Source organism: Larus michahellis, chromosome 1, assembly GCF_964199755.1.
Source record: "Larus michahellis chromosome 1, bLarMic1.1, whole genome shotgun sequence".
In the NCBI taxonomy this organism is placed as follows: domain Eukaryota; kingdom Metazoa; phylum Chordata; class Aves; order Charadriiformes; family Laridae; genus Larus; species Larus michahellis.
This window is the reverse complement of record NC_133896.1, coordinates 1,547,081-1,573,221: the sequence shown is the minus strand read 5'-3', so window position 1 is coordinate 1,573,221 and position 26,141 is coordinate 1,547,081. Positions and strand designations below refer to the sequence as shown.

Sequence of the window (26,141 nt, the reverse complement as noted above, 5' to 3'; positions counted from 1 at the left end):
GCGCCTCTCAGAACCAGGCTTTTACTTGCAAAGTGCTAAAAATCAAAAAGCACAAGTGAAAAAAAGCGGTAGGAGCTGAATCGCCTCATAGAAAGAACTAGCTCATAATTACACGACTGCCAAGCCCCAACACATCGATGAGTCTGCCTAGATCGTGGATTTATTTTTATCTCAAACATTAACCTCTCTAAATCTGCTCTCTGGTACACCCATAGGATGCACTTCATCATATTTTAAAACTCTTCTTCCAAATCATGACAGGTAGGAGCTTGGAGGTGTTTTTATTTTAGTGCGATTTCCTAAGGAAACAGGGCTTGCGCTGGCACGCGGGTTACCCATCAGTGCATCCGCAATAACTTCTGAGCCGGTTGGCTGATTCCAGCCAATATTGACACAGGAGTAAGAGATCAAATATATGATTTTCCTACGCGTTCCATGAAAATCATCAGCTGCACAGAATGTGGGAGAGAGACACTGTTAATCTCCATCGAGGAAATGCCAACCCGTCTCTTGGGCAGAGACACGAGCTGTCATTGCAGTGGGGAGGACAGAGCGGGACAGCTTTGTTTCAGAACAATTAATTTTAACAAAAACAAGAATCCTCTTAATTTTGGGTGCTGGAGGCTAAAAAATAAGTTTCAAATCTCAGAAAGGCTCATCATTTTAATACAGTGACTGAAGACCAATGTGTAATTTCTTTTTTTAAAAAGCACTTTTGGGAATAGACATGCTTTTACTTTTTAATTTCCCTATTTGACGTCACAGCTGTCCAGCCTCTGTTTTCTCCCCTGCTATGAAGTTTGTATATATTATAGTCTGCTATGTAGAGACATTTAAATAAATCAGCATTGGAAGGGACGGTGGGTAGAGGATTGTAAATCTGATTCAGAAAAAAATATCGAACCATCTTTCCTGCTCTTTCTGGCAGCTACAGAGATTGTTGAGTTTATTACAAACACCATCTCATGGAATTATAATGATTAACAAGCATTCACCAGTTGCTTTGGACGCTGTGAAGTGATGTGGTGGTTAGAAGGTATGCAGATTTCGTAAAGGGGCTTTTTAAATACTGATAAAAGAGTGAATATATTTGGCTATGAATATACAAGTACTGAAGGGGGACTGAACAAATCTGTAGTGGTGGAAATGTTTGCAGGGACAGTATTTCAGCATGCAAATAGAAGTGGACATAGAGAATGAGCCGAACTGGTGATTGAGTAAAATGCGGTTTAATGAAGAATGATCAGAAGAACTCCCAGAAATGAGAACAAAAGAAGAGATGAGAACAACAAAGAAAACAAGAGCCCAATAAAACATGGAGAGAGCTAAAGGTGCCAGTGAAAGCAGGGAAGAAGGTGGTCAGGAGGAAACGTTTGAAGGAAAAGAATTGTCTCTGCGTGTAGATTAGATATCAAAAGAAGGCTGAACGACAGGAATGAGTGCAACAGCAAAAGGCACCAGGTGATGACTAGAGGAGGAGCTCAGGAGCAGAGAACGCAAAGAGCAAAGGCACTCCTTGTAAAAGTACAAGTCTAATGATTCTCTCTCTTATCGAGGGACAGTTGAGCCAGGAGCACAGGTTGGATAGAGAAACGAGACCAGGAAACTTCGGAAATGATATCGTCTGTGTCGTCACCCGACATCGTGTCTGAGCATGGCTGTCAGCGGAGAGTGAGAGGCTGCTGAGGAGGATGTTTTGAAGAGCAATTTTGAAACATGGAGTGGAAACCATTAGACTTATTTGCCTTGAGCACAAAGGGATTGAGTTAATGGAAAACACCATTTTATCTTTCCAGAGTAATGTGTTTGAGTGCCTGACCAGCTGAATGCCGTTACTGTGACTATGATGCAGACCTCTGGCTCAATCCAGTCGAAAAAACTTCCCTATTGTAATCCAGACGTGTGACACATTTTCAAGAACAAGTGATAAAACATTTAGTGTAGAAAACACACTTCTCTCATTTTTTTTTACTTATCATGGATATTTTGTTTTCTCTAGAAAATACCAGCTTTTTCGCTCTCATGACTGTCTTCTGTTGCCATGAGTAGGATCCAGGAGAATGTGCTATTCAAAGGGAATTGCTTTCTGATCAGTGGGGAGTATCAAGCTTCACTGAGGCTAATGAGCATGGTATCTCTCTTCTACTCAGACTAAACGGTGGAGCAGCTGAACTTCTTTGTATTTAGCAGTGAAGGAAAATGAGGGATACTGTTACCCTGTCTCACAGACTATTGTCAGGGTGATGTGGAGGGTGAATTACGGAGTAAAGAGGTTCCTCGCCATTTGAAAAGGTGCAGGGCCTTGGTCTTTGGTTGTCCTAGGCATGTCTGTGGTTTGGGTCTTGTTTTCAGTGGCTAAGTTCACTAAAGCAGCTCCTGTTCTTCCTTTTCTCTCCCTTTTCTGTCTCTTAAGAGGACACGGGTAACTGAATCAGCTAGCTATTTGGGATTAAAATAGTCCTGCCAGAAGAACTTTCACTGCTGAGGAAAATCTCAGAGGAATCCTGGTACCCGGTCAGGAGGAGCCAAAAAAGACAGCAAAAGGCAAAAGAAGCAAAAGAACGACAGAGGACAGGGAAAGGCTCGGTAGCGTAGCTCAGAAAGGTCTGCAGATTTTTTTCTCTTTTGAATGAGTCTTGGGATGGATAATGAAAGAAATAATGAAAGAAAATAATAATTGATTTTTACTGTGTTCAGGGAAAAATAATTTTGTGTAATTTTTATTAACAAACCACATGGCGTAAAAGAAGCAATCATAATTATACCCATTATCTCCTTTTAGCAAAAACAACTGGCAAGATACCACATTTTGATAACTATTGAGGCTAAAAAGAAGTAACAGTAGTGACAAGTGTGCCTGAAGTATTAGATTGAGAAGACAAACATTAGCCTGTGCAGTCAACGGGTGTATTTTGTGAAGATGCTTGGACCTGGCTAGAAAACAAGCTACTGTTTACACATGCAAGGCTTTTGATAAATAATTAAAGGAAGTTCCTGCAAACTAAAAGTATAATAAACCTAACCTCATAAAGTCACTGCCATAGTTACAACTGGATAAATAAAGATTGCTTCAGCTCTGGCAGCTGTCAGGCCAGGACATCTCAGTATCATTATTTTTATGGAAATACTCATGTGTGAGAATGGAGGGATATTAGGTTATGGTCATTTTCACAGAGAAAGAAGAAAATGTATACGCACAGGCAGGGAACCACATCCAAACTGAGAATCGAATGACTACTGAGAAGTGTGTAAACATACTGTCTTATGTTCCTTACTGCAATAATAGGGTCACTCTTTACCTAGCTGACAACTTTCACAGCTCTGAAAGGAACTTCATATCTTTGAGGCCTTTTATCCTTCACTCAAATTTGCATGAAATTAGCTAACCAGTTCGAAAGTTGCTTATAGAGGACTGAGAAACTAATAACATAATTGCATGTGCCTTATATCCCTAGGAAACAAGGCTTAAAATAGAAGAATCCCTACTGAGGTACTGAAGAAAATGACTTACCGACAGCAAAACTTTCAGCAACCAGCTGTAGGCTGAAAAAAAAAAAAAAGCTCTGCATATACCAATTACAACAGAAACCGAGCAGCATTCTTGGAATCACCAGTCATGTTTGGGCTAAGATAACAGTTGTTCCTTCAGCTGTACAGAAACCATCCGAAACTTTGTTCTGAAATTTTCTTGCTGTACATCAAAATTATTATTCCGTAATTGCTGCCTCCTGGCTCTTTTGAGATTTTTTTTTTTTTTTAAGGAGAAGAAAATCCTCACTGTGAGGCAAAGAAGTTTTAAACTGATGTTTGCCGTTTGAGAAGTGCAATAGGAGGATGGAGTCTTTTCTAGTACTGCTGGAGAAGCAGCATCTGGGACTGTCGGAAGTAAAGGAGTTTTCTAGAGGGGCCTCAGTTAATATACTGCTCAAAGACCTCGAGGGAAAGTCTTAAAGTATTACGTTGTTTGAGTTTCCCGCATCTGTTTGTAAGTGGAATAAACTTATTAAAATAGAGGTTCCCTCTATTCCTGCTAAACTGGCGTTTCAGCCGTGCAGATGCTCTGCAGAACGCTGTGCAGTCCGGAGTGAGGCCAGCAGTTTTTATCAGCCTGAACCGAAACCCATGTTTTCTGGCTTTCCAGAAGAAACCCTCACTAAACATGGCACATCTCAATAGAAGTACAGTCTTTGTGGCAAATATGTGTTGAGACACAAATATTGAAGTTAAAAGGTGTACCTTTCCCTAGTTACTTTTCTACACAGAGCTTCAGGTTTTGTATAGAGGTACATTTCTAGGAAGCATAACTTGTGGTGGTGGAAATAAATAGTATTCAAAGATAACAGTTTACACCATCCTCTGCCACACAGACATTCAGGTAAGAATGTGTATTTCTATTCTCTACCTCACTAAAAATAGCAAAGGCACTGAAAAGCCTCGGAAACCTTATAAGAAGCACAATTTAAATATAAAACGTAGAAAAGTGTACATTGTGTAAGTACTGCTTATTCTGTTTAATGTAAACATTCTGGGAACGAGACACTGATGAAGAAAAAGTTTTGAGCCAAATACAAGGGCTTTTCTAAATTTCTGGTTCTTTAATAATTCATTCATTGCATTGTCCCCTTGAAGAAACACTTACCTTTATGACCAACCTTAGTTTATTAAGACTAAAAGGATTTGGATACATTAAGAGTACTTCCTTTATATTTACACTTAGTTATTGGGGAATTAGAGTGTTTTCTAAATTACTCTAAAACAGAATACTGGAGGAATCACAAAGCAAGGGGTGTAATATGGTTAACCAGAAAAAAACCACTCCAGACTTTTTCCATGGCGGGTCACCATGTGAAGGAAGGAAAAAAAGGAACCACCGGTGCTGGAGAGGTGTCCCTTGTCAGAATACGTGATACCACACAGAGGTACAGCTAAATTCTTGTGACAGTGTGGGAAATCACACATTCGATAGGAAAATACGGGACAAAATATCATAGAGAAAATCCTCAACTTTCCAGCTAGTCCTGGGCTCTGGACCCTAATACATGCTGAAAATAGTAGTATTCCTGCTGCATTTCTACTACTTAAGTATTTAACAGCCCCTTCAGATGTCTGCCATCTCTAGTTGGGGTTTGTTAATTTATTTGTGTTTATTTAACCTTTAGTTTACGCACTACCGGTAGGCTCTAGGGAACACAGGTAAATGCTAGGTGCCATATTTTAGAAAGGGAGCTGAAGTCCAGATGCTGAAGCGACTTGTCCGGAGCTACAGAGCTCTCCCAGTTCTGGGATCCCTGAAGACAGCACCATGCTTCCATTATAGATTGTATGTCTGGTTTTCGTGCATTACAGCTTGGAGAGGCGTTATTTATTTTTAAACAACTTTTTACTTTTTAACAAGCACGACCACTGTGAAGACATCTACAGCCCATAATTCTGGTTTTATTTTTTAGAGTTTTATAGATACATCAGAACAGAACGTTCAAAGGATGTCGGACAGAAGGCCTTTCCTCAGCGGAGAGAGTGGATATGGGCAGGGGTGAGAGCTGAGTTTATGGGTTGGTTTGTGGGGGATGTTTTTGTTCTTTAAAAACAAAAGAAAAAGCAGCAAAGGAAGTATTTAAATTAAGGCGCAGGAAGAAAAAAGCCGAAGTAAATGTATGTGCTTTAAAAGTCGCTCTGGTTTATTTTGAACAAAAGCATATTTAAAAAGGTGAGCGGGTTTACTAATGCAATTTCTTTGAAAAATGCCTTTTACAAACCACATTAAGGAAACATTCTCAGTTTCATTCCACAGAAAAAAGCACAAATCCTGTCATAACAAATACTTGTGGTTTTATCACTTGTGTGCTGGATATATCGATAACGGTATGGCCTAAGTTCTTGCCTGCACTATGTTAACACATGCTGCTTTGACAAAAGCTGAACTCCTGGTTTCATGGCCAGGGGGGAAGTTAGATCCAGGATTCCCTGTGCTGGACCGATAACATTTTGTAGAGAAAGATTATAGTTTGCAGGCTCAGTCATAATACTAAAGAGAGTACTATGAAGCCCAGCCTGCCATTTTGGTGTGGGCTGTTGGCCGAGGAGAAGGGACTGTCACCCTGCACGGTACCAAGGGCTGAGATTCATTAAGTGGGGCAGCCCCAAGGGTTTCCAGCCTACCTTCAGCTGCCATCCTCATGCAACGCAGCTTTACCCAAGAGTAGCTTACAGAAAGCTTACAGCTCAATATGCCGTTAATTCTGAAAGTTACGGACCGCAGTGTCTGCTCTTTTCCTCATACGATGGCAATGAAGTATTAGCCAAAGCAGTTTTCCTCCCCACTTTAGGGTTTGGCACAAACCTTCCCCCACATAACCAAAAATCTCTGTAAAAATTAGGTTATTTAATGTGGCATTTACTGTCTTCTCTAGGGTTAGAAGAGCTAAAAGAAAGTTACCTGCAGTAATTATCCTTCAAAAACAATCAGGTGGAGAGAAACGTGGCAATCAACCTCTACAGCTCTAAACACTGCACAGCTTACTGATCATTTTACTTGAATACAAATGGTAAGTGAATGGGGGGCGGTGGAAAAGGTAATGGATTATTATCTTGGTGAACGATGCAAAACTTGTCAGTTGTGGAAGCAAGCCTCTGTAAGTTGGGTTGTACAATCCCAGCAGCAGCAATGGCAGCCCGGGGACAAGGGGTAATGTCATCATCTCCTTTGGTCAAGTCAACCTGTCACCTCTGCTTGAGACTGTCACAGACAGTGACATGATTTCTTATTTGCAGCTTCATTAGGGAAGCTTGTTCGGGGCAGTAGGGTGTTTGAATCACATTATCAGACTGCCATAACTGAATAAATGAAAACGAATTGAGCATAGCGTGGGGCATTTGGGAGAGATGAAAACCTTTCACCGTTGAGATACTCTTACAACAAACTTACATGCGTGATCCAAGCTAAGAGACAGACCTGGACTCTGAGCTCCCGTACACTGGTGTCAATCTGCAGTAAAGACCAGATAAGCTCACTCTTGACACTGCCACCAGCGTGACGCTGCAACCTGGTCCGTGACCTCTATGCAGGCCCGTTGATACTGTATGGTCTCCAAGAAGTCACAGGAAAGGGATGACCTCCAAAATGATGGCAGTTGCATACTCGGAGGTGTCTGGGTAGATACAAAGAGGCTTGGTCTCTTTGGAAAGACTCTAATTTTTTTCCAGCTGCGCTTAAGAACACCCAGGGCCAAAATAACCTTCCTTTCCTCAGCCTGTAGCACCTTGAGTCCTCATTGAGGTGGGACCGGGCGCAGGTGAAGGTGTCGCTCTCACTGGTAGTGCAGCAGCTCCTCCCAGCGAATGGGCTGGGAAAACACCTCCCGCTCCAGCCAGAGTTCGTAGGAGTAGTGGAAGTCCTCAGGGAGCTCCAGCCGCTGTCCCAGCACGCTCTGCAGGCAGTTGTCCACCGGCGCAAACTCTGAGTCCTGAGGTTTGTCGTATCGCCGGCTGTTGAAGGCTTCGATGTTGGCTCTCAGGGTGCATTCTTCAGCCTGGAAATCCCATGGTCTGGCATCGATATCTGCATTGAAGAAGGAACAAGACCAAAGCATTGTGGAAAAAATAATTCTGATAACGAAGATTTTACAGCAACCACATGCCTGAACTGACCAGAATATTAGCCAGTCAGTAATTCTGATTATTATTTCTAATCCGTTCCCATTACTATGTATGCATTTAATTTAAATAAAATATCTTAAAATCACTTGTAAATTAAGCAGAGTCAGAAAGTTTCCTATAGAAATGCTATTCTTTCTGCTCTGTAGCGTGCTTTAAGGACTCTCTATAATTACCAGGCTCCTGCTTTTTTCAGAAAGGCCCCACCACTTTTCCTGAAAATCGCCACAGATGTCTGAAGCGGAGATCAAGATTAAATGCATATAGCTAAAACCTGGCAAGCTTCTTATGAGTTACTGAAAACAAAGTTTTCTAAAGTTTGGACAAGTTTAACTATGAATGATGTTGAAAAGCTAATAACTGGCTGTAATAACCATGATATTTTAATATTAACATATTAATATTACATAATACGCAATATTATGTAAAGATATAACATGTCAAAAATATATAGTATTTTGAAAGTTGGTCTTTATGAGCTCTAAATCTATATGAAATGGTCATTCTCTCCATAAAAGTTCAGTAAATTCGTTGGCAAAGCTCAGCAGTGCTCAGGGGAGGGAAATGGCCGAGCTGGGTATCAATCCCGATATACAAAGATAAAAATAAACACTCCAGGAAGAACCCTTTCAGATTGCGTCTCTGAAAGCCGAGAGCTTCCCTGGCAAACTGTCCAGGTCGAGATGCAGTCTCTGCTAAGCACTGAATTGTGCAAGCGAGTGTTGCTTTATGTTGCTGATTAACTCTTTTGGGGGAAGTGGGACAATTTATCCTTTGCATCTGTCTTAAAATTGCATTATTCTCAATATTGCCAGGTAAATTCAGTTGTTACAGCAAATCCTTGCTCCAGGGCAGGTGACGTTTTATTCCTGCTGTTTTGGAGTGCTCAAGCTATTTAAGTCACTCAAGGCAGGCAGTATCCCATAGCTGTATCCCATTAATGGCATAAAGAAGCCCTGCTGCTGTATTCAATCCCACAGGGAACAGTCAGTGTGCTGAGAAAGACAGCAACGGAATAGAAATCCCCCTAAAAGAAAGGAAGTCCCCAGCCTTCCCGCCCTTAGATCATTTGGGGAACTCCACTAGCCCTAGCGTGAAATTCATAGAATCACAGAATGGGTTGGGTTGGAAGGGACCTTAAAGGCCACCCAGTGCCACCCCCTGCCCTGGGCAGGGACACCTCCCACCAGCCCAGGTTGCTCCGAGCCCCGTCCAACCTGGCCTTGAACCCCTCCAGGGATGGGGCAGCCACAGCTTCTCTGGGCAACCTGGCCCAGGGGCTCACCCCCCTCACAGCAAAGGATTTCTTCCTGAGATCTCATCTCAATCTCCCCTCTTTCAGTTTAAAACCCTTCCCCCTCGTCCCGTGGCTCCCCTCCCTGCTCCAGAGTCCCTCCCCAGCTTTCCTGGAGCCCCTTTAGGGACTGGCAGGGGCTGGAAGGTCTCCCCGGCGCCTTCTCTTCTCCAGGCTGAACCCCCCCAGCTCTCTCAGCCTGTCCCCACAGCAGAGGGGCTCCAGCCCTCCCAGCATCTCCGGGGCCTCCTCTGGCCCCGCTCCAACAGCTCCGTGTCTCTCCTGTGCCGAAGCCCCAGCGCTGGAGGCAGCACTGCAGGGGGGTCTCCCCGAGCGGAGCAGAGGGGCAGAATCCCCCCCTCGCCCTGCTGCCCACGCTGCTGGGGGTGCAGCCCAGGCTGCGGGGGGCTTCTGGGCTGCCAGTGCACGTTGCCGGCTCGTGTTGAGCTTCTCATCCACCAACACCCCCAAGTCCTTCTCCTCAGGGCTGCTCTCCATCCATTCTCCGCCCAGCCTGGATTTGTCCTTGGCATTGCCCCCACCCATGTGTAGGACCTTGCACTTGGCCTGGTTGAACTTCATGAGGTTTGCACAGACCCACCTCTCCAGCCTGCCCAGGTCCCTCTGGGTGGCACCCCTTCCCTTCAGCGTGTTGGCTGCGCCACTCAGCTTGGTGTCGTCAGCAAACTGGCTGAGGGTGCCCTCGATCCCACTGTCCATGTCACTAACAAAGATGTTAAATGGTCCCAGCACTGACCTCTTAGGAATGCCACTCGTCACTGGTCGCCACTTGGACATCGAGCCGTTAACCACAACTTTTTGAGTGCTACTACCCAGCCAGTTCCTTATCCACCGAGTGGTCCATCTGTCGAACCCATGCCTCTCCAATTTAGAGACAAGGATGTTGTGCGGGACAGTGTCAAATGCATTGCACAAATCCAGGTCTGTTGCTCTTCCCTTATCCACCAATGCTGTAACCCCATCGTAGAAGGCCACCAAATTTGTCAGGCATTATTTGCCCTTAGTGAAGCCATGTTGGCTGTCACCGATTGCCTCCTTATTTTCCATGTCCCTTAGCAGACTTTCCAGGAGGATCTGCTCCATGATCTTGCTGGGCACAGAGGTGACTGACCGGCCTGCAGTTCCCCGGATCTTCCTTTTTTCCCTTTTTAAAAATAGGGATTATGTTTCCCCTTTTTCAGTCAGCAGGAATTTAGTTTAATTTAATTTAAATTAAATTTGGTTCTTCTGAATTAGTGTCATAGTGGTATCATGACTATCAAAAGCATACAAGTCTTCAAAAAATAGATTATATCTTTCACAGGTGAAATTAAACAGCCTAACATAATTATAATGCCTTTCTCCCTTGTAAACAGTTAAGATGTTAGGCTTTTACTTCTCGCCCTGTTTTCTTTTGAAACAGGAAAGCTACGCAATTTTTCTGCTTAATCCTCATTAAAGAGAAGATGCATGCAGAGCAAAAATTTAGGACTGTGTTATCAAGGCAAAAAAGATATTTTAATACGTTTTTGTCCTAAGCTTGGGTCAGTTGTTGCAGCAGCTGGGTGCACTTACAAGGCAATAAGAGTACGTGGTCTGATGCATCCCATGAATCCAAACATGAGGAACATCAGAAACTTCGTAACGTCTCTCAAAGAGCACAGATTTAGACTACACAAGAGCTGTTTAAACAGACCAGTCTGTGATGCAGCTTAAGGATTCAGAGTATCCACGCTGCTGGGTTGTAACTGCTGCTGTTCCTCAGGTGTGAGCTGCAGAGCTATCAGTCAGACTTTCACTCCGTGGCCATCCTAAGCGTGCAGATTTGGTGGGGATTCCAGGACAGTTTAATGGCTCAATGTGTTTTGGGAATGCAAAAGTGCAGGCCTGGGCTTGGTGGAAACTCTTGTCTTGGAGACCTGAGCTGACCGTGTCCCATCCTCATCTGATTATTCCCACCTTTCCTCATGCAATCAATTACATTCTCACTCTCTACAACTCCCTGAAAGGAGGTTGCAGAGAGGTGGGGGTCAGCCTCTTCTCCCAAGGAAAAGGTGATAGGACAAAAGGAAACAGCCTCAAGTTGCGCCAGGGGAGGTTTAGATTGGATATTAGGAAAAATTTCTTCACCGAAACGGTTGCCAAGCCTTGGAACAGGCTGCCCAGGGAAGCGGTGGGGTCCCCATCCCTGGAGGGATTTAAAAGACGTGGTGCTGAGTGACATGGTTTAGTGGTGGACTTGGCAGTGTTAGGTTAATGGTTGGACTCGATGATCTTAAAGGTCTTTTCCAACCTAAATGATTCTATGATTCTATAATTCGTTCTCTTCTGATGGTGCTGAACTGAGCCTTAATGTTTTTAAAAAAATCCCTGATACTGACCCAAACAAGTTGATGGGATCCTAACAGGTCATAAGCCAAACCATGTCAAAACCCCGCATGCCGATTTCAGCTCCGCACGCAGAGAGGATGCTTCCCTGGCACTACTCACCGTTGCCGTAAGCCCAGTCATCGTTCATGCGGTGCCGCACCTTCTGGTAAATGGCAGACATGGTTTTCATGTTGCTCTTCCTCCACTGGCGCCCCAGGTATTTGGTCTGGATTTTCAGCAGTTTGAGGACGTACAGCTGCATCATGGCCTGCTTCACCTTCAGAGCTCGCTTCAGTATTGGGGCTGACTTAAAGACTACCAGCATCTGTCAAGGAATCAACACAAATCCACGCAGCGTGTTCAAGAAAGCCACACGAGTACTGTCTGCATGGCTCTGGGCACTAACACCTGGGCCATGTGTAGTACAAACCCCAAACAGGTAGAATCACAGAATCACACAGAATCACAGACTGGCAGGGGTTGGAAGGGACCTCTGGAGATCATCTAGTCCAACCCCCTGCCGGAGCAGGGTCACCCAGAGCAGGTGGCACAGGAACGCGTCCAGGCGGGTTTGGAATGTCTCCAGAGACGGAGACTCCCCCACCTCTCTGGGCAGCCTGTGCCAGGGCTCTGCCACCCTCACAGCAAAGAAGTTCCTCCTCATATTTAGGTGGAACTTCCCATGCTCAAGTTTGTGCCCATTACCCCTTGTCCTGTCGCTGGGCACCACTGAAAAGAGCCTGGCCCCATCCTCCTGACACCCACCCTTTAAGGATTTATAAGTGTTGATAAGATCCCCCCTCAGTTGTCTTTTTTCTAGACTGAAGAGACCCAAATCCCTCAGCCTTTCTTCATAAGAGACGTGTTCCAGTCCCCTCATCATCTTTGTTGCCCTAATAGAATAGGGCTAATAGAATAGAAGCATTCATCATAACCAACACTTGCTGCAGGGGGCTTGATGGTCATAGAAATAAGTATTATTTGCAGAAGAAAAAGTATTTCTGCATTTAAGCTTCAATCTGTGACAGAAAAATGGGCAGCTAATGAAGCAGGAGAAGCCCCATCACTGCCAGGAGAAACTCTCAGCAGGACGGCTGGGCTGAAGCCCGCAGCGTAGAGCTGGGGACACGCTCAAGACGCAACGCTGACGACCCACGGTGGTCTCAGAGAGACGGGACGTCACCTTACCATTGTCCTCGAGTGCTTCCACTTGGTCAGTTTGTTGAGGATCCTCAGCAAGTTGATGCAGGAGAATAAATTTCTCCAGCAGAACTGGTTGTTGTCTCCGGCTTCCTGCAAAGCAGAGAGGGAAAAGCGTCACCCTGACGGCAGCATTCAACAGCACAGAGACATCCTGGTGCAGAAAGTCTTTGTTTTTACTATCCACACAAGTCTTATTTCTGATGGAGAGTGCGCAGTGGAGCTACCTCCTCGTGTGGGTTGTCGTTGTGCCGCTGAGAAGCCAAAAGAATCTGCGGAAAAACGTTCTGAAAGACTCAGATGTAAGCAGCATTTTAATTTGCATTTCGGTTTAGAGTAAGAGCTACGGTAAATCACATCATTCCGTCACGGGACATATATATATTGTGGTAGAATCGTATTTGTTGTTTACAGTCAGAGAGAAATTACAGCCTAGTGATCACCGCTGCTTAGAAAACAGTTTTTGGTAATTACATAAATTAATTCATACATTACCACATGCTTAGAGGACACATTACAGAGAAATAAAAGGCAATCACATAACAACGCAGGATGACAAACAGCAGCATTTGTATTGGGAGGACAAGACTTTTCTGTAACAAAGATCCCCTCCGGCTTAAGCGCAGCTGATCTATTAAGTATTAGCTAAATGTAAGCACCCCCAGCTCCAGCTTGCATCAACATTGCCCGTGGCCCATCTGAGCAGTAATTCCACCACTACAGTAACTTGCTTTATGTTTGAACAGCACTGAGCACGGCAGAAGTGTCCCACAAATAACCTCTTCGCGGATGAGAGCAGAGACAAGTGCTGCGTAATTTATAAACCACTTACAGCCAGCTACAGCCTTAACAACTCATGGAAAAAATGCAATATTTTGCACGATCCGGGTTCTGGGCAGCCTCAGGAGGAGAGTTTGAGGATGACCCCAGGGAGCCCCTTCTGTCGGTGTCTAATCCAGCTTCAAAACTAGATTTACCCAAGAAAATCCCACCAGCATAACGCCTTTGTTCTTAAAAGCCAGCACCAAACCTATCATTTCAGTAAGCTGGTAAAAACGCTGCTGTACTTAGACTTTTTAGAGGCCAACAAGAAAGTGCTTCTGATTTATTTAATTCGGGGATTTGGTAAAAGCCACTCTGAGCAAATGCACTTTTCTGCCAGCAGAGGCTACGTCTGTGCTGCAGGCTCCTGCGCACACAGCGGAGCTTGCACAGCAAAGCCCAGAGGTGGGATGTGACCGAGATGTCACCGAGATGCCACCGAGGCACCACCGAGGCACCCGCGGATGCTGTGTACAGCTCTGGGGGTACCAGCTCAGGACAGTGCCCGTGCGGTTTCATATTGCTGCCCAGTCCTAATCTGCTCCCTCTGCACCAAGTAGTTTTTCCCAAAAGACCCCAGCAGAATAAGGTAACACCCATTTCACAGGCAGATGGATTTATTTTTGTCACCAATCTGATATTGTCTCTATAGCTTCAAGTAAGAGAGTCTTTCCATCAGATTTACGGAGGAGGGAACAGGCTAAACAGACTTTAATCCCCCTTTGGCCCCCGTCTCCTGTTACCCTCCCCCTGGCACCACGACACGGTGGAGCAGGGTCCTCTGCAGCCCCCTCCCCAAAGACGGGGAGCTGGAGGGCAGCGACAGGAGAGGGGAGATGGGGATCAGCAAGAAATCAGAGCTGGTCCCACGATGATGGGTGAAGTCCCTGCTACCTCGCCTGATTTACACCATGCGGGGACAGCAGTTACCCCACAACCAGAGCTGTCCCTCCTCTGGAAACGGCACTGCTGAACTCGTCCTGGTTTTCCGTGGAAGTAAACCAAACGCACACGATCCTGTGTTCAACCCACTGAAAGCGTAATCGTCTGTTATAGCCGCTAAGAAATGCGTTACGGCTGGGATGTTAAAATCAGTGCATTTGAGTGTTAAAAAAAAATAAATCTAAAACAACGCATAAAATGTTGGCTGAAGAAAAATAAATACGTGCACAAGCATATGCCTCTGAAGTACCAGGGCATGTTTAATTTCTATTAAATCCTTACATTCGTAGGTATCCGCCCAAAGATGAACGCACATGATGAAATTCAAGTTGGTTTCTGCATATTTTCTAATTAGGCCCCCATGAGGCTGACATCCGTGTCAGCCGGAGGAAAGCGATGAGCCACTGTCATCTAATGCAACAGCTCCCAAACTGGGGACCAGACCCTACTGGGAAAGGGTGACAGGGAATATTTTCCCTAAAAAAGTTCAGCCTTCTCCTACAGCCATAAAGCTTAGCGTGAGCGTCAGGATTAGCATGAGCCATCGGAGCGCTCGGTGACATGTCGCTAGATGTCCCCATCGGGCCACGATGCGGTGGGTGGGAGCCTGGCAGGGCTGGATGGGCACCCAGCCTGGCCGGGACACCCAGCCTTCGGCAAGTAGCCCATGGACCAGCGCAAAACAGGGGACTGATCCCCTTGATAAGGAAGGAGGCGATGTCCAGGAGCTGCCACCCCAAGCAGGCATCCAAAAGCAGGCAAGAAGCGCTGGTGGAAAGGCACGTAGGACAGCGGCGGAGGACCGAGCCAGCATGCCAGCCGCGCGTGACCATCCCACACCCACCCACACGCGCTCCACAGCGGGTTTTTACATAAATCTGATCTGGCATAATCAACTCACGGCACGAATTTGCATCGCAGCGACACATCAGGAATGCCGTGGCTACAGTGGCAACAAAATCAGTTTTGCTGACCACAACCTTGGAGGGATTTGTGAGCAACTTTGGCTTGTAGAAACTAGGGAAAAATCTTTCCCTTTAATGATTTTAACCTTTATAAAGCTAAGGAAAATTACATAGGTTTAAGATTTTAGCAGCCAGGTAACAGGATGAGGCTTTGAGCAGCCTGGTCTAGTGGGAGGTGTCCCTGCCCACGGCAGGAGGGTTGGAACTAGATGACCTTTAAGGTCCCTCCCAACCCGAACCATTCTGTGATTCTATGAGATCATCCCTGCTCGGACTGGTTTTCGTCAGGCTCTTTCTTAATGATTCCTGCATCATTTAGGGTCTCCCTTCCCTTTGATCCCCCTTGCCTGTTAACCCCAAAGCTTGTCCCTGCTCTGTGCCCTGCCCGAGTCCAACCTATTCTGCATTTGAATTATTGCAGTTACGAACGTGCCAGCGTTAATGTTTCATCTGTACTTTGCGTACTCACACAGCCCATCGTGCTGGCCGGTCTCTGTAATACTTAGTCTCCTCTCCGCAGGGAATTTGGTTCATTCCTCAATCTACGGGCATCTTATGAAACGTGAGTGCTGAGAGCAATTTAAACCCGGGAGGAAATGGCCTCTGGACAAACACTTTTGAAAAGCAGGCTCTCTCGTTTGGAGAAGCAAAAGGGAAAACCCTAAACCCAACTATTTTTCTGGGGTGCGCAATGCCAGCAGTGCCTCCTCCCCACCTCCCCATAGCTGACAGCGAGTCAGAACAGCGACGGGAGGAATTTTCAAGTCTGGTGGGGGGAAAAAAAAAAGTCTGATTTTGGAAAGGTGGGAGGGGTACTGAAAAAGAAGAGAGAAAAAAAGAAAACGAAAATCCTTCCTCACCCTCTCGCATACAGCAATACGGGTTACAAGGACCCTTTCTGTGCTGCTTACCAGGCTTTCTGCAGTGAGCTCGGGCAAATCGCAGACTGTACAATGCGGATAATCCAGGACGGAGATGCTGTGGAAGACAGTAAAGAAGCATCTCATTAAGAACCAGGTAAATATGAAAGCAACTTTTTAAGATGATATACGCGATTATGCCCAGCAATCTGTAACATCTTCCCTGTGCTCGGGGTTTGAATTGTGATGGCAGCCTTACGCAGCAGGTGGTTTGGATGGGTAGCAATCCCATCTCCAGCGAGCCACGTTGGGCACGTGAACCAGCCCGCAGCCGGTGCCGCGCAGCCGTGCCTCCCCCCCGACTTCCCGACTGCACGGACGGCATCCAAATGGGCTCACCGCTGCCTCGCCTCTCAGCTTAATGGAGCACGTCGATTGCTCTTGGCTCCAAAACCCATCCTGAGTGCGCTAATAAGGACTCGAAGGATTTGGATCCATTAAGACGTGACAGATTGGTTATTCACGTGCACATTTGAAAAAAGGGGAAAAAAAACCCCAAACAAATCCAAAACAGATCTTAGGTTAAAATGGAGGCATCTGATTAGCAGCAAGAAAATTCACGACGAGGGCATCAGGTCTTTCAACGCCCTCCAGGCCTATCGCCTTTGTAAAAGTAGCCAATAAAGAAAAAAAGAAAGAAACGTGTGTCTGTATACACATATATATAACGTATACATACACACGCTGATGCGATCCGTGCCCTGAGATGTGCACCGTTCTAAAACAAAGCGTGTACTATCACACAGCTTCAGCTCTTGTGTTTCCTCTTCTTTGCTGTTTTTTTGTTTTTAAATTCAGCAGCTGAACAACAAGCTGACCTGTAACCACCCCTGAGTCAGAGGCAATCCAGGGTGAAACCCAAGGTTGGGAGATCCCCTAAAACAGGCTTTATTTTAAAGCGTTTGGCCCGCTCTTGGGAAGAGCTTGTCTGACCACAAGGGCAGATGCTCCTCGCTTCCTCCCACCCATCATCCATCATCCTAAAATGTATTACTTTCTATTTTTCCACGCGTGCCTTCTCACACATACGCAACCATACCACGCAGGAGACAGACCAGCCTACACATGCAGCTGAAGGGCAACAAAAAGAGCATCAAAAAGCAACAAAAAGGATTCTTTTTCGTCGTTCCAACAGCAACATCCCCCCCGGTTCTCCCCTCCGAACGGGGAAATCCTACCCAGTCCTACTGAGTCGTGAAAGCTCTTTCAGTTCTTACGCTGACAGTCCCTATACAGGCTCAAAACGGGGCTGGTGTCTTTCTCAAATCAGAAGTGAAAGCCAGTGACAACCGTGCAAAACCTGAAGCGGTCAGGAAAGCTGAATTATGGTGGAAAATACCTAGAAGACTCTACCCCATCTGGCCTTTTTGACGCTGTGGCCCACAGATGCCTGGTGGCACTGTACAGCTTTCCAGGAGTCCACGTAAAGATGAAAACAAGCCTACCGTCAGCAAGGGAGACGGGTCTATGTGTATTTTAGTAGTCTAGTGAGAGATTGGAAAGCCCCCATCCAGTGGTCCTCGTTAAGCAGAAGGGATTTTCTCCCCTCCAGCGTATTCCTGTAGTGGAGAGCATACTGCCCCAAAGCCGTGCTTGGTAGGGACCAGAGGTCACTCGGTCCCACCGCACGTTCCTCATGCACAAAGCCTCCCTGCTCCATCATCCCTCTCTTCCCCAGAAGCGGCCGTACCTGTTTTTGGCAGTGATATAAGACATGATGTTTTGGTTGAAGAACTTCAGGATCAGCGGGATGCAGTTGGCAAACACCAAATGCTGGGACACGTACTCAAACTGAGGAAGAGAAGTGAAAGGGGTCAACGTTAGCCGGAACAACTGGGAGCATCACCTGGGAACGGGAACCCACTTCCAGCCGAAAGCAAAGCGATCTCGATGGTTTGCTCTAGACACCTCGCAGACCCCCTTCCCCTTGCAGAAGTCTGCTGTATGAGGCTTGCATCACGTACAGCAGCTCCCACCAGCTGGAAAACTCTGCCGTAGAGTGGAGACACAAACTTTATGGCCGTAGTTCAGGAATAGCTGCACCTAAGGACTGCAGGGTAGCTTTTCAAAATAAAATCTGTGGCAAAAGAGTGTATGGGGAAGAAGGAAGGAGGAGATGTAGCTATTACATGAGAAAATGCAACAATTCCTATTGCAGTTAGACGCTAACCCCATTCCCTTTTCAAATTTTGACTGAAAAATGTACTCTTGCCTTCCTATATGCTTTTAATTTCTCTTCCCCTCTAAACAGCAAATGGCCTGGGTACGTACAGCTGCATAATACAACAAATCTCTTCCGTCCTCTAAAGAGACAGACACAAACAGCAGCAGCATCCTATCCCGTCCTGCCCCTGCCTCTCGCTAACCTGCAATCAACATCCCAAATTTGAGAGCGAAGGAACAGTTTGTTCCTACGCGTCTCCGCTCGGCCTGGTACCAGCTGTCGACACTCGGTACCCCACCGATGACACACCGCCGCCGTTATTTGCGAGTGAGTAATCGGCAGTCCCCGCTAGCCGGCATCTGAGATGCTCTCACTGCTTTGAAATGCAGCTGCCAGTGACTCGCGTGTTATATAGGATCGGACGGAAGATAATGCTGAAATGCAATAATTTGATGGCGTTTCTCCGTTGGCATAAGAAACACCAAATCTCCCCATAACCGAGCCAAAACCCCGTGATCTGTGTTGGTGTGCAGGTCCGTGTGGTTGCTGCCGCACCGACGTGGCAGCCGGTGGGCCCCCAGCAGAGCCTGCACCAGCCACGTTCTCCACCACCCTCCGCTGCCTCCATTGATGCCACCAGCTCAGCCCCCGCGGCAGTTTTTGGGGTGGTGCTTGAGACCAGCTTCATCACCAAAAGAAATTATTCAAATTACCCAAAATCAGACCCAAAAGCAGAATCAGGGGGAGAGAACCCCACAGCTTTCTCCAGACTTAGCGCCAGACTGCCAGGGTCCTCCTGCCACGGAGGAAGAAATGAGAGGAGCCGTTTCAGGGGTGAAGCGAGAAAAATTAGTGAAGGGATGTGGGGGGAACAAATCCAGGACTGTAAAAATGTAGGGGTTTGTTTCATTTTATCCAGTCCAATATATGGATTTATATTTATCCTCAGATAAATATCAGTGGGCTTCATAACACAGATGGATTTGTACCATGCTGAAACCTTCAAAAGAAAAAAAATAAATTAGAAAACACTAATTGTTTGACTTGCAGAATGGGTGGAGAACTGGGCCCAGGCCACAGCTCAAATCAGTCCTCGGTCCTTTTTTAGCCAAGGAAAGCCCTCGTGCAGGTGCAGTTCAATCGGTGCCATGCAGATAAAACAAAAATCAGGTTGCATCTAGGACCCAGACCTCCAGGCTCTGTTGAAACTGGAGCCCCAAGAACTTGATCCTGCTGAGGGACAGAGGACCAGATTAGTTGACCTCGTGAGGTCCTACCCAGCACTATTTCTGGTCATTGGAGATGAGACAGAGCAAGAGAGGGTCTTGTCTAACCCCCTCCCTTTCCCCCTTCTGCCGTGCAGGCTTGTGCTCATGATATCTCCTGAATTTTGACCTGATCAGCCACAGCGTGAATTTTTCCAGAAGTCTGAAAACTCCTTCCACGTGAGTGGAAACGATCCTGTCAAAACACCGTCAGAGATATATTGCAGGGAGGTTATCCCTGCCGGAGTAACTCTATACAAATCCTGGCCCGGGGCTAGGGTTCACCGCCACGGAAAAGCGATCTGCAGCTCCTCATGGAAACCCTCCCTGGAGAGGGTCTATCAGGACACACCGGCTTCAAGACCAGCTTGGCAATGGGCGACCCCTTCTCTGCACTCACCTGGTAGATGTGATTCAGCTTGAAATGCTTGAGGAGCAGCAGCAGCAAAGCCGAGATGCTCTTCACGATGATCTCTTTGTGTCTGTTCACGTCAATCCCCAGTTTCATGCTCTGAAGAACGGTGATGCTGGGTTGGGGGGAAAGAAAAGAACAGCACAGTGGGTGTGGGAGCAAGGAGGACAAAGGGACTGTTGAGATCTTATTCATCTGGACAGGCTCTACGGAAACAGGGATCCTCGCTTCCCCCTGGGACTCCCATGTCCATCCCCTCCTGTCTGGTGACGCCCAAGTGCATTAAAAAAGGGGAAAAAAAAAAAAGCTGATTGCCCTCGGCCAGCAATCCTGGGGGAGTGGTACGAAGGACACCTGCCATATGCTCATGCGTCTTCGTGATTTGTGTCAATTAGTATGATTTTATGATCTGTGTCACTTAGCTAGCAGAGCATGGCGGCTGCTGACTGTGCTCAAATTGTTACGCTCCTGAAAAACTGGCATTCACACCCTTGGCTTTCACCCCTCCACCCTGGCAGCAACAGTAGCTTGCACCTATCCAAAGAGACATCCCCAAATCTGGAGCCCGCTGAACCTATCAGCAAACTCCAACTCTCCCGCTCGGTCCAAGACTTCCTGGCAAAGCTGGGATGGCTGGCGGCCACCTCCTCGAGGACTTACGGCATTTCTTCAGGCAACACGTCCGCCAGGATGTTGATGGAGTCAGTCTTGGCTTTAGAGGTGGGCGCTGCAGCGAGGAGGATCTTCAGCAACGCTATCTGCAGGGGAGGACAGACATGGAGGGATGCTCCCAGGAAGGGGCATTCCTTCCTTCCCCTTCAATTGGTGAAACTGGACAAATTCAAGCCAAGGCTATAGGGTTTCACCAGCCCAAGCTCCGCTCACCGTGATAGACCGACTATGCCAAGGCTCAACCTCTCCTTTTATACCCTGGACGGACAGGCCAAGTGGGGGCAGCACGGCAGCTCTGTTTTACCTTTAACTTAATGCATCATGAGCACCTGAGTATGGACGAAATAATGCAAGGAACAGCTGAAGCTTAATGCATTTGTATCTGTGTTTGTCTCTCCCTATCGACAGAGTGCAAGTGACCCAATTAGGTCTCCGGGGAGACCTTAGAGTGGCCTTCCAGTACCTGAAGGGGGCCTACAGCGAAGCTGGGGAGGGGCTGTTTGCGAGGGCATGTAGTGATAGGATGAGGGGCAATGGCTTTAAACTAGAGCAGGGCAGGGTTAGATTGGACATTAGGAAGAAGTTCTTTGCAATGAGGGTGGTGAGACACTGGCCCAGGTTGCCCAGAGAGGTGGGGGAGGCCCCATCCCTGGAGACATTCAAGGCCAGGCTGGATGAGGCTCTGAGCAACCTGATCTAGTTGAAGATGTCCCTGCTCGCTGCAGGGGGGTTGGACTAGATGGCCTTTAGAGGTCCCTTCCAACCCAACACGTTCTGACAGTGTAGCTGAACTTCAGGACATGCATTGTGTTCCTCTGGGAATCTCTCGGGGCCATGGGAAGGCTGCAAGGGATGTCCCTGTAAGGAAAGTCATAACCTACAGACTCTCCACCGTTTGAATAGCCGTTGAGAGCGCAGCCAGGCTGGCAGAGACCTGAAGGCGTTACCACCTTGTTTGCTGAGCCACATAAAGCATGATGATGGTTTAGTTTGGTTCCTGGCCCAGCATGCCAGAGATCAGAGATCAGCGCGATACCGTAATGGAAAGTTAATCTCAGTGTGGAATAATTACTAAATTGGCCAAGAATCCAAAAGTACAGCATTGTTCACACGTTAAGGAAAGTCATAAAATCAAGAGGCTTCTGAGGTAGAATACAGCCGCAGCTGGCACACGAAGAATGCAACATCTGCGATTCCCTGTACGAGGTTGTTTGGGAAACTAAGCGAGGGACGGAACGGAACGCGCTTGTTCCGTGGCCTTCCCTTGTGACGAATAGCAGATAAGGGAACGAGACGGTACTACGGAACAGATAAGCTGCCTACTTGCTTACTACGAAACAGATAAGCGGCCCCACTCGCTACCCGAGCCAACATGTCATCAAATGTTGATGAAATGGTGTCCTTTGTGCGAACTTTGCTCATTACAATGTACCAAAACACACCTCCATCCCGGAGGCTGCCTGCCTCCGAGGTGCGCCCACTCCTCCTTGAGTACACCAATCGTAATAAAGGCATTTATGACTAAAGTCACTCAAACTCCACTTTGAAGATAAAAAAATAGTACAGAAATAGCCCGAGAGATGGGGGATATCGGGGAAGACACCATCGCGAACAAGTCGGGAGAACTCCATCACTGAATTCCGGGACCAGCCGACGGGCTGAGCCTTTCTTCCCCCTCATAGGGATGCCTTTGGGTAAGACTTAGGTTACACCGAGTGCTTCCTTGGGGAACTTAGAAATTTCTCTAGAGAATCTCTATCCTACATTTATAGCCAGGCTGTATCGTTTATAACTCTGTCGCGCGTTTTGTATACTTAACACGTATATTTGCACGTGCAAATATACACGTCTTTATTTGCACGTGCTTTGCAGACAGTGTATTTATCACCGGCAATCCTAAGAACCTATATATCTTTTGTTTAAATAAACTGCGCTGTTTAAGTGGCTGGTCGTTTTCGTTTCTCACTGAACGCAACCAAAGACTCGAGAGTGGCCGTGCTAGTTCATGAGCACGACTAGACTGAAGGTGCGGTCCACTATTAGTGTATCCAAATCGTGATAGTTTAATACATATTAAACGCGATTGGACTGATAGCGTTGAATTGGGCATCACTCAGAATTTAAACCCAGCCGCACCTGGCCTCCCACCTCGCTGAGGAGGGTTAGAACGCAAGGGGGTTTATCTTCTGCCAAAACCGCTTTGCCCCTTTTCACGCAACACTCAGCAAGAAGGACAAAGGCTCGAGGGAGCAGTGAAGTCCGTAGGTTGCTTCTTGAGGTCAGAAGTGAAGATGCCTGCGTCAACACGCCATGACTTGCTGGTAAACACTACAGTTCATGCAGCTCAAGATATAACATGGGGCCATCCCCAACTGGTTCCCCTTGGTGTCCAGAGGGCAGGAGCCAGTTTTGAGTTCCCACCAACATGGAGGACTTCGTTCCTTGTTCCTCCACACACATCCTATTTTCCAGCCACTGACCTGTCTCCAACCCTTTGACCATGTCCCTGGGTATCTATACCCCTTGATCTTCCGATTCCCTCCTCTTGGGCTGTACTTCCCACCCAACTCTGCTCGGGATTCCCACCAAAAATCTCACCATTCAAGTCCTGAACATACCCCAGCAGCCCCGTGCTGAGCTCTGAAGCTCACAGATTGGCACCATTCCCCAAACGCTCAAAAGCTCTTCTTTACTTTTAAGAAACATGGGCTTACCATATACTGGGGGAGATTGTACAACATTGCTCGATACAAGATCTCACAAGGGGTTTCTTGGACTTCCTCTTCCCCCTAGCACAGAGAAACAGAAACAAGGGAAAATTAAATGTTTCCAGTCCACACGCTTGAGATACGTCAGTCACCTCCATAAAACCCAGCCTGAGGACTTAATGATGGACATAGCTCCGTGCTGACTGCAGGAAGCTCCAGGCCTTTCTCCACTGCTAAATTTGATCAAGATATGGGCTTCTAGAAAAAAAGAGCACCCAATGTGTGTCCTAAGGATCACGGAGAACATATGGATTTCTGTGACACCTTGGAAATCTTCCACATGTCTATCTAGTGATGGGGTGCAGCAACTTCTTACCAGAGACATGGGGCACTTCTCCAGCTCCTCCTCGTTCTTGATCTGGACGTCGGAGATGGAAACGTACTTGTGCTGGCAAAATACACGGACAGAGGCAGAGCAATTTCACAACTGACGGATGAAACACTCTCAGCAATGACAACAGTTGCTGATTTCAGCAGTATCTCGTTAGGTGTATAGGTCACAGCAGATACATGGAGAACTCATTTTTATGTGGGACATCCCTCTGTCCCTGAAGCTCCTCACACATCATGCCTTTGATTACTTCCAACTACTCCTTCTAGGATCTCTCTGTAAGTAAATGGAGTAAGTAAAATTGTCTCCAAAAGGCAATCCGGACCTTAGATAGGGTCAGTTGCCCTCTGGAGGTGTCTCACTCCATGTGAAGCGCTGTGGGAGCCAAGGTTGACCACGCTTCCCCCTGGGAACAGCATAGGTCTGGGCATGTATGTCCAGATCCAGCTCTTGAAGTCTGTCACCTTCAAAGCACAACGTGGCAAATGCTTGCCAGGACACAGCAGTGTTACACCTTGGATAAAAGGGTGAGTCCAATTGTTGGACAATCTACTTGGAATTGCAGTGAGGACTCGGTTTTTCCATTTTTTTGCCCCAATTCCTGCAAGAAGCTCCAGAAGTTTTTCTTGTGATAACTAACAAGAAGGGACCCTCTTACTCCCTCCAGGAGCTGTGTTTCAGTTGGAGGTTAGATGTGAGGATCCCACACCGCATGTCACGGATATTGAGCTGTTTAGACCTTGACCGGATTCATTGGATTAACTTCCCAAGGCAGAGAGAGCGAGAGCTCAGACCGAAGGCACTGCTGTACATCAGCTGAAGAGAAGCAGAAGACTAAATTCACATGAAATATTTACTGTGGGCTAAGAGCATACATCTGAGGAACTTGAAACTCGTTTTAAGTGCTGCATCACAAAGTTTACGGGTATGAGACTTGATGCCCTTCGGTCCCCCTGTGGCCCTGGTGATCTTGGCCAATGATTTCCCCACCCCCATGAGATCCCCACGGGTCTGATACCACCTCAGAGCATCTGATCAGTGCCACGGAGCAAAAATAGCAAGGGATGAGGTTAGACAAGCTGACTACCATTCAGCAAGACTTTCTGGGCTCCTTCACCCAACGTGCCACACATGGAGCCACCATCTCACCTGCTTCAGTGTCTTCACGCTTTCATGGATGGGCCGTGGTAGCCCGATCAGGGTTTCGGTGTCTCTGTGGGGGATGAAAAAAGATAAGTACAAGGCTGGGAAGAAGATCTGGGTTTAACACTTCCATGTCGCACGCGTTAAAGAGGGAGCCTGCAGTCTACTGAGTCTTTTGAACGCATCCCACATGGGTCAGGAACTGGGAGAGGTGTTGGCGTGAGCTGCCTGCCCTCCCACCTCCTCCCCAGCAAAGCCTGTACAAGACAGGGGCAACGTCGGGGTGAAGAATTGGGCTGAAATCAGGTCTCCGTGTGGAGGCGGCTTGAGCCCGGCACCTCACCTAAAAACAAATATACCCTGCTGGGCCCGTGCCAGGGTGACTCCGTACTCGCAGCTTGATTTAATCACAAACTGGGCAATTTGCTGTGGATACCAGATTGTCCCGACTCCCTCCCTCGTGAAACCGGTCCCTGGCTTGGGCCAGGGGTCACTTATTCTGGGCTAGGTCTGATTTTTAATAGAAAGATGTCCTTGGAGACCAGCATCTCCAAGAACACGTTTTTATAACGCCGAGTGCGCTGCTGCAGCCCCAGCGAAATCCAGCCTTGCGCCGCATCGTCCCCAGCATGCCTTAGGCTGGTTGAGTTGAGAAAAAACTAAGCTCTGGGGACACCTCCCACCAGTTAAATCGCACTGATGGGAGCTAGGGGACAGACTTGGTCGGATGTGCACACGTAATACTCACTGTCCCAGCGTGAATCCGATGAATTTGTTCCTGCTCGCTTCCAGGAAATGCTCGATGTCTTTCTGTCTGATGGAGCAGCAGAGAAATAAAAACAAGGAGAAGGTTGGAAAAGAGACGTATACCAGATCACAGCCTACGTTGCTCAGCGGGACCAGCAAGAACCTTTGAGCTTTCTAGGATTAATTTCTAGAGGTCTTAATAGCAGTGGGCTAGAGCCACCATTGCTCTCGTTGGCTGGCAGCAACGTGAACCAAAACCATTTGTATTTGCTGTGCAACTCCGCGGGAACGTGCAAATGGATGGAGAGGAGTTCTCTATGACCACCACCCTTTTATCCACCTTCTGTGCTCCTAGTACATGCATCTGCTCGCTTTGAGTGAACAAATGTTGTCTCCACAGTCTGGCAGAGCACGTGCTGCTCCAAGAGAGCAAGCTGACGTCTTGTCCACCCTGGGCATCTTTCGTGAGAACT

General features: G+C 47.0%; 1 protein-coding gene across 1 annotated transcript in view; it reads right to left on the bottom strand.

Annotated features, from left to right (window-relative positions):
* Window positions 1–5,651: 5,651 nt before the first annotated feature.
* STRIP2 (striatin interacting protein 2) overlaps window positions 5,652–26,141 on the bottom strand; it is a 29,087-nt gene continuing 8,597 nt past the window's right edge. The window contains exons 11-21 of the mRNA XM_074573131.1: window positions 25,670–25,735; window positions 24,928–24,991; window positions 23,764–23,835; window positions 23,394–23,468; window positions 20,668–20,765; window positions 19,996–20,122; window positions 17,857–17,957; window positions 16,158–16,224; window positions 12,506–12,610; window positions 11,438–11,642; window positions 5,652–7,558 (exon numbers count right to left, since the gene is read on the bottom strand). Of these exons, the coding sequence (XP_074429232.1) occupies window positions 7,308–7,558; window positions 11,438–11,642; window positions 12,506–12,610; window positions 16,158–16,224; window positions 17,857–17,957; window positions 19,996–20,122; window positions 20,668–20,765; window positions 23,394–23,468; window positions 23,764–23,835; window positions 24,928–24,991; window positions 25,670–25,735 (1,231 nt within the window). The 3' untranslated portion in view covers window positions 5,652–7,307. The remainder of the gene's footprint in view (window positions 7,559–11,437; window positions 11,643–12,505; window positions 12,611–16,157; window positions 16,225–17,856; window positions 17,958–19,995; window positions 20,123–20,667; window positions 20,766–23,393; window positions 23,469–23,763; window positions 23,836–24,927; window positions 24,992–25,669; window positions 25,736–26,141) is intronic.